Raw genomic sequence first — 8028 nt, 5'->3', positions numbered from 1 at the left:
ATTGGATGAGGGAAAACAAGCTCAAGTTGAATCCAGACAAAACGGAGATACTTATGGTAGGGGCCCCCAAACCAGGGATTGGGCTGCAACCTCCAGTCCTAGAGGGGCTCACGCTCTCCTCGAAGGACTGTGTTCGCAGTCTGGGGGTGCTTCTTGACCCGTCGCTTCAGATGAGGAATCAGGTGAATGCGACGGTCAAGAGCGCCTGTTATCAGCTTCGGCTGATACGCCAGCTGTGCCCTTTCCTGGAACAGGGTGACCTCGAAACTGTAGTACATGCGCTGGTAACCTCAGGACTTGATTTTTGCAATGCTCTCTACATGGGGCTATCCTTGTGCCTAGTTCGGAAACTCCAGTTGGTACAGAATATGGCAGCCAGCTTGGTCACAGGAACAGCCAGGAGTGACCATATAACACCAATATTGAAGTTACTCCACTGGCTGCCTATCAGTTTCCGGGCACAGTACAAGGTGTTGGTTATCACCTTTAAAGCCCTACATGGCTTGGGCCCAACCTATCTAAGGGATCACCTGCTTCCATATAATCTATCCCGTACACTCAGGTCCTCTGGGAGGAACTTATTATAGCCCTTAAAGGCCAGGTTGACGGCGACCTCCCAGAGGACATTCTCTGCAGCCGCTCCCAATTTATGGAATGGTCTGCTGGAAGAGATCTGTCAAATTACCAATCTAGAGAGCTTTAAAAAGGCCATTAAGACGGATCTCTTCCAGCAGGCCTTCCCAGAATAAAATGCTCAGCCACGAATAAGACTTCCCATCCAGTGAACTCTGATCATGATGATTTTTATTTAGCATAGTCGGTTTTAATATGTAGTTTTTAATCTTACATTGTTTAATCTTGTTTTAAGAGGGGGGCATTATGTATATACGGATGTATTTTAACCTGTTGTACGCCGCTTTGATTGCCTGGCAAAAAGCGGGATAGAAATAAAAAAATTATTTTATTATTTTAATTATTTATATTTCATTCCATTGCAGCAGCTGTGAGGACTGGCACTCCTGGTCAAACAATGCACCAAACAGTGCACCACATGTACCATTAAGCCATGGGTCATCAGACTGTTGCTGTTGCTGTGTGTATAGACCTAGGATAAAGCACCCAATGAGAAAGAAGGGACACAGAGAAGGAGTGAGAGCAAGGACGGGGCCTCCAACTACATAGACAGGTCCTCTGTTCTCACGTGTCTCTCAGGAGCTCCTTCCTTCCTCAGCCATTACAAGTTTTACACTAGACTTATCCATGGGTCATATCAAAATCCATAATTTTGGCCCCAAAACTTGTCCTCAACTTATATACAAGATTGACTTATAGTTGAGTACATAAGATATGTTTGTATTATTATTATTATTATTATTATTATTATTATTATGCTTTTGCATCTATTGTTGTTATTATCATTATTAATAATACAATGTTTCTCTTCCTGCAGTAGTTGCCACCTCCAGTCTTGCTTTTTAGAGAGGGAAGCACAGCGCTTGCTCAGTAGGGCTACGACTGGAGACCAGGGTTCGAACCCCAGCTGGGCCATGGAAAGGCACCAGGTGACCTTAGGTGAGTCACACTCTCAGCCTCAAAGGAAGGCCAACCCCTCTGAACAAACCTGGCCAAGAAGAAAACCCCACAACAGCTTGGGAAAGGACTTGGGAGGCCCACAACGACAGTAGCCTGGTTGGGCAGAAGGGGGGGGGTCTCCCTCTTATACAGCCACAGCCTGCCTCATGGCACCAGGGTCCCCTAAAACCCCCTCAAATCCATCTCACCTCCAAAGTAACCTCCTCCACCCTGCCCCCCAAACACCCCCTCCACATACCCCAAGTGCCTCTCACACGCCCCATGGCACCCCAGATACCCCTGTCCTCCAAACACCCCCAAATACCCCCTTCCAGCCTTCCCCCATAAAACCCTCCCCAGGAACTAAGCACCCCCCTTCCCCAGGAGCCCCTCAAATGAGGAACTCGCCCCACAGAGACCCCCCAACCCCCTCCACAATATTACCCCCCCACACACACACACACAGCCCCCCAAGGACCCCCTTCGCTCCCACTGGAGCCAACCCCCCACTCCTTAGGAGCCCCCTCCACCGAGGGACTCAGAGACCCCCTCATACGAGAGCACCCCCAACGCCCAGCCCCCGGGTGCATTCTTCCCCTCAAAGCCTGCCCCCAACCCAGGGCTGCTCACATTGGCTCCAGCAACTTGGCCAGCCAGGACTTGAGCGCCTCCACGTTCTCTATGATCATGGCGAGGGAGGAGGCGGCGTCGCGGGTGCTGCAGGAGGAGCGCCTACTCCGGGGGCAACATGGCCCCTGGCCCCAGCACTCGCTCTCACTCGCTCGCCCTCTTCCGGGAGACCCTCTCCCAGCAGCGCCCAGGGCCTACGAGGAGGGAGACCAGGAACTAGATCACCCACGGCGCAACCGAACACGCTGGCGGCCCGGTCTCACCCAGCAGCCAATGGCAACCTCGGGCGCCTCGGCCCGGGCAGCCAATCAAAAGCCGCTGAGGAGAAGGCGGGTGCCCCTGCCGCCGCCGCCGCCGCAAGTTCGGTTGAGCCGTCATGCGTGGAACCCTTGTGGCCTTGGCGGCAGCGGAAGGAAAGGGACGTAAAGCGAGGCTTCTTTGCGCCAAGCATTAAGCAGGGTGCTGCTGGTGCTGCTGCTGCTCAATATGCAAAGGGATGCCTTTGCGGCTCTTGTACCCAACTGCATCTGAGGAAGGAGGTTTAGGTCTAGCAGAGCTCATGCTGCCAATCTCTTTCAGTTGGTCTCAAAGGGGCTACAAGATCTCTCTACATTATTATTATATCCAACTGCATTTGGATGTACATTACTAAGTACTATTTTGGTATCCAACTGTATCTGAGGAAGTAGATTTAAGTCTAGGAGAGCTCCTGCTGCCAATCTCTTTCTTTCATTGAGTCTCAAAGGTGCTGCAAGAGCTCTCTACATACTGATTCTACAGACTCACAGGGCTATATCTTTGAATACTACAATCCCCAGTAAAGTGGGGGCAAACTGGACTATCTGCAGTGCAAATAATAATAATACTGCCTGTAAATTGGAAGGAATAATGATCACCGTGTTTCCAAGCATGTGCAGAGTGTACTTTCTGCAATAACATTCCCTCATGCAGCCATCGTGGGCCAGGGAGCGCCTTTGGGACTGGCTGTGGCTGTGTCCGCACTGCAGAAATAGCCCAGTTTGACACCGCTTTAACTGCTATGGCTCAGTGCTATTGGATTCTGGGGGTTGCAGTTTGTTGTGGCACCAGAGCTCTCTCTGACAGAGGAGGCTAAATAGTTCACAAAACTATAAATCCCAGAAATTCCATAGCATTGAGCCATGGCAGTTAAAGCGGCGACAAACTGCGTTAACTCTGCAGTGTAGATGCATCCACTCGAACGCACAACCATGTCATTCTGGAATATCAGTATGCAAAGGGATCTTGTAACACCCTTGAGACTGAACTTGGCCCAAAATAAGTTGTAGCACAAGCTCTGATTTATTCCATGTATCTGAGGAAGTAGTCCTAGTCTATGAAAGCTTATGCTACAACTTCTTTTGCTACAATTTATACTATACATCCATACATACAGCTTATACTACAACTTCAAATGTGCTATACGATCTCTGCATACATCTCTGTAACTGTTACTCATCTCTAAAGGTGAGCTGACAATGTGAGCAAGTATCTATTCAGATAAGGACACACAAGAAAGGCACATTGTTGTAAAAAAAACTGTGCTATTATAATTTCTTTAGGCTTTGAATTGCCACAGAAATATTATTTAAATTAACATCAGTAAATAAATTAATTTTATGTGATGTTTCTTTTAATAAGAAGAGAAATATAATTGAGCAGATCGAGACATATTTGCCATCTTCTCTAAATTTTACAGGTTTCATTTAGCGTGGCTTTGACCATCCAATCTGATAATGGAAAAGTAACACATTTATTAACGTATGCATTCTGCCGCACCTGGCATTCGTTGGATGGGAGACTGCCAACAAACATTGTACCATATTTCAGAGAAGGGAACTGCTAAAACGACCTCTGAGTACCTCTTATTCAGAGTATCCCTCAGTCCTGTTTTTGCAATAACATCAAATAGCATCATCCAAAATCCATAAAACAGGGATACCTTTATTGGGCCAACAAAATGCCCATTACACAAGTTGCAAGCAGCTTGGCAAGCTTGCAACATGTGTATCTTGCGTCTTGATTGGCCCAATGAAGGTCTCACTGCTTTGTGGATTTTGGATGACGTTGTATTTTGCTATATGGCCAACACAGCTACCCCAGGATAAAAGTGAACACCGTAATCTGAATCCAAAACAGAAATAATCCAGTCTTTAACTGCCCTGGCTCAGTGCTAGGGAATCCTGGGAATGGCAGTTTATTGTGGCACCAGTGCTTACTACAGTTCACAGAATTACCTAGCATTGAACCAGGGCAGTTAAAGCCATTTCAAAGTAAATGATTTCTGCAGTGGGATTTGTACCATGGTATGTGTTGATAGAAATGAGTCCCATTGTGTTCCCAGGTAGGAGGGTAAACAGGATTGTGATCCCAGAGCGTGAGATTACCAAAGTCAGGCATAGGCCAGGCATCAAGCTATGACCGGTGCTGAGTTATAGCAGGATCCACCATTGCTGATCCCTGTCTTGGATATGTGAGCTGCTCTTTGTTTCTTACAATGCCCTTGAGTGATACAGGAATGCCTCAGGTGCTCTGGGGTTTGGAGAGAAACAGACTGGCAGCTTTCAGCTAAGGTTAGAGTTAGGCCAGCCATACATATCATCTTAAACAGGACAGTGCTTTTTTCATATTTCCAGTCTTTCGTTGTGTTAATATAAATGGATTCTAACAACAGGAAAAGAGATTCCACCTAAATCTCAGGAGGAACCTCCTGACAGCAGCAGCTGTTTCACAGTGGAACACACTCCTTTGGAGATTGAGGGAGGCTCTTTCTTTGGAGGTCTTTAAACAGAGGCTGGATGTCCTTATGCCACAGGGGCGCTTTGATTGTGAGTTACTGCATGGCAGAATGGGTTGGACTGGATGGCTCTTGTGGCCTCTTCCAACTCTAGGATTCCATGATTCTCTGTCAATTTTGTCCTGTTTTCAAGAAAAATGCCAAGCTATGTCTTGAAAATCGTTTGAAGATCCCTGTTTGAAATTGTGGTTGTCCACCCCCCTTAAAAAGTTGTGGCATGGACTATGAGGTGTTGAAAAACTGAGATTTGCTGCATAAGATTACTTTGTTGGAGAAACATTCATGGTACGATTGTGATGAAACGCAGGCCCCCTTTGCGTCTACCTAAATTTTTGTCTGATTTCTGTCACTGAAGAATAATTGTTAGCTCCGTATGTTCATATATTAAAACTTTTGTTATCGTCTTACTGTTTCAGGAATATGGAATGTGACACAACCTCATCCCGTTTTTGCCATCCCAATGTCCCATTTTTGTCTCAAGGAAATATGGCCTGTCTGCTACCAGATGAGTGATCCTTCTCAAACCTGGAGCTGACCTGCAGGACACACCAGGTCTGTTGATATTCATGGCAGCGTTATAATGCTTTCGTTGTTGTTGTTGTTTCCCGACTTATGGCAACCCTAGGGCAACCCTATCATGGATTTTCTTGGCAGCTTTCTTCAGAGGGGGTTTGCCTTTGCCTTCCTCTGAGGCTGAGAGTGTGTAACTTGCCCATGGTCACTCAGTGCGTTTGCATGGGTGAGCCGGGATTCGAACCCTGGTCTCCCAGTGTCCTAGGCCAACACTGAGTCCACTACACCATGCTTTCTGCTTCCCTCAAAAACAGTTGGACTTCTGTCTGTTTAATTTTGTGGCTGGATCATCATGTCTCAAAATGTTTCAAGAAGTGTCCCTCCTGTTTTTACTACACAGTGTTACATGTGGTACAAACAACAAAACTCACAGGCTCATGCAGTATTAAATCCTATTGAATTACTGACTTGGTAGTGTGTTTCTCTGGAGGACGCAGAAGCCATTTTCTGTTTCCTTTTTGAAAACCAAGTTGAGGTTGAAAAGTTGCCTTCAGTGCTTATGATGGAACTGTATGGGAAAGTATCATTATGTGGGCATACTCTTATATATGGCAAATACTTTTTGAAAAATCTGTTTGTTCTCATGTCCAATGTTTCTCGCTGTTAGCATTTGATGTAAGTATGATGGAGTACAAGGTGCTTGCTCAGTTATATGGCCTCATGTGCGTCCTGTGCAACCTTGAAAGAGCCCTGGGATTTGTAGTTTTCCAAGGGTCCGATATTCTTCACAAGTCTCTTCTGAGGTTGAGAGCGTGTGACTTGCACAAGGTCAGCCAGCGCATACACTTTCCAAAAGGAGAAGGTTCGACATCATCTCTCACACTTTACTGCTTCACACAAACAACACACTGCCTTGTGATCTTTAGGACCAAAAGCAGCAGCAGCAGCAGCAGCAGCAGGTGCCTATATACTGATGAGCGCATGCTTTGGTTCTGGAAATGTAGGGTTAAAGAAGGCATTCAGAATGCATGCAGGTAACAAAGGGTGTGTCTACACTGTAGAAACAATGCGGTTTGACACCACTTTTAAGTGCTGGAGTGTCATTCTATGGACTTCTGGGTTTCTCAGCTTTACAAGGTCTTTAGCCTTCTCTGCCAATGAATGCTGGTGCCTCGGAAAACTACACATCCCAGGATTTCTGTAGGAAGGGGCCATGAAAGTCAAAGTGGTGTCACAGCAATACATTATGGCCCCTGCAGAACCATGGGATTTGTAGTTTTCCGAAGCACCAGCATATTATAGTTCTTTGTGGTATTTTTGGGCTCTGTGGCCATGTTCTAGAAGGGTTTCTTCCTGATGTTTCGCCAGCATCCGTGGCTGGCATCTTCTGAGGAAGAAACGTCAGGAAGAAACTCTGCTAGAACATGGGCACACAGTCTGGAAAACCCACAAAGAACTATGGGTGCCGGCCATGAAAGCCTTCGGCTCCACACCAGCATATTCCTGGGAAGTTTCTTCAGAGAGAGTCTGACTTGCCCAAAGGTCAACGCTCTGGGTTTAAATGGCCCAGCCGGGATTCGAACCTGCATCCCCAGCGTTTTAGGCCAACGCTCAAACCACTACGCCACGCCGCCCTAGCGGTGACCCTCCGTAATAGCAGCCGTGGCATTCAGCTCCAGGAACAGGTAGGCGATTGGGCCTCGCGCTTTGCCTCTCGGGAGTCGTAGTTCAGATACGCACCGTCCCTGTGTGCCTGGATGGGCGTTCGAACTCGCTTTCCCATGGGCCTTTGCGGCGACGCCGGCTTCAACGCTCAAGCCACTACACCACGCCGTCCTGGCGGTGGTCGTACGTAATAGCAGTCGTGGCATTCAGCTCCCCAGCTCCAGGAACGGGCAGGCGATTGGGCCTCACTTTGCCTGTCGGGAGTCGTAGTTCATGGACGCGCCGTCCCTGTGTGCCTGGATGGGCACGCGAACTCTCTTTCCCACGGGTCTTTGCGACGCCGCCGGCTTCCATTTTAGCTTTTGTGGCATTGTGGGAGGACTATCAGCGTGGAGCGGAGGGGAGTCCAGCGGGAAAGGAGGCAGCAGCTGTCGGCGGAGGGAGCCATGGCGGTGAGGGCGAATTTGGGGGGGCAGAAGGGGCCGGGGCTTGGATCTGGGGCTCAAGGAGGGAGTATAGCCCGCAAGGAGGCCCCCCACATTCCCAGGCCCTCTAGCAGCAGGTGACTGGATGCCATGAACCGCAAAGGAGGACGAGGCGAAAGGAGAGCTGGGAACACTGAGATGGAGATGCATTTATTTGAAATGGTCTGTTTAGAGCTCTGTCACATTGACTGTATTTAATATGCGCTCAGCTGACTTCTCCTGATGGCCTTGCCTTCATTCAAAGGCCTTCTTGGCTTCAGGGCTCTGAACAGGACAAAGGTTTATGGTAAAAAGAAATTAACCAGCAACAAAACCTCCACTGAATCTCCATTCAGATCATTCCTTTGA

The 8028-nt window shown here is 47.9% G+C and overlaps 2 protein-coding genes across 2 annotated transcripts in view; one reads left to right on the top strand and one right to left on the bottom strand.

Moving 5' to 3' along the window:
* RBM27 (RNA binding motif protein 27) overlaps window positions 1–2590 on the bottom strand; it is a 40375-nt gene extending 37785 nt beyond the window's left edge. The window contains exon 1 of the mRNA XM_042453445.1: window positions 2203–2590. Within this exon, the coding sequence (XP_042309379.1) occupies window positions 2203–2261 (59 nt within the window). The 5' untranslated portion in view covers window positions 2262–2590. The remainder of the gene's footprint in view (window positions 1–2202) is intronic.
* Window positions 2591–7530: 4940 nt separating this feature from the next.
* LARS1 (leucyl-tRNA synthetase 1) overlaps window positions 7531–8028 on the top strand; it is a 67665-nt gene continuing 67167 nt past the window's right edge. Inside the window, 1 exon segment of the mRNA XM_042451364.1 lies at window positions 7531–7647. Coding sequence (XP_042307298.1) covers window positions 7642–7647 — 6 coding nt within the window. The 5' untranslated portion in view covers window positions 7531–7641.

This window comes from Sceloporus undulatus, chromosome 2 (assembly GCF_019175285.1).
Source record: "Sceloporus undulatus isolate JIND9_A2432 ecotype Alabama chromosome 2, SceUnd_v1.1, whole genome shotgun sequence".
Lineage (NCBI taxonomy): Eukaryota > Metazoa > Chordata > Lepidosauria > Squamata > Phrynosomatidae > Sceloporus > Sceloporus undulatus.
This window is presented reverse-complemented; position numbering and strand designations above follow the sequence as displayed.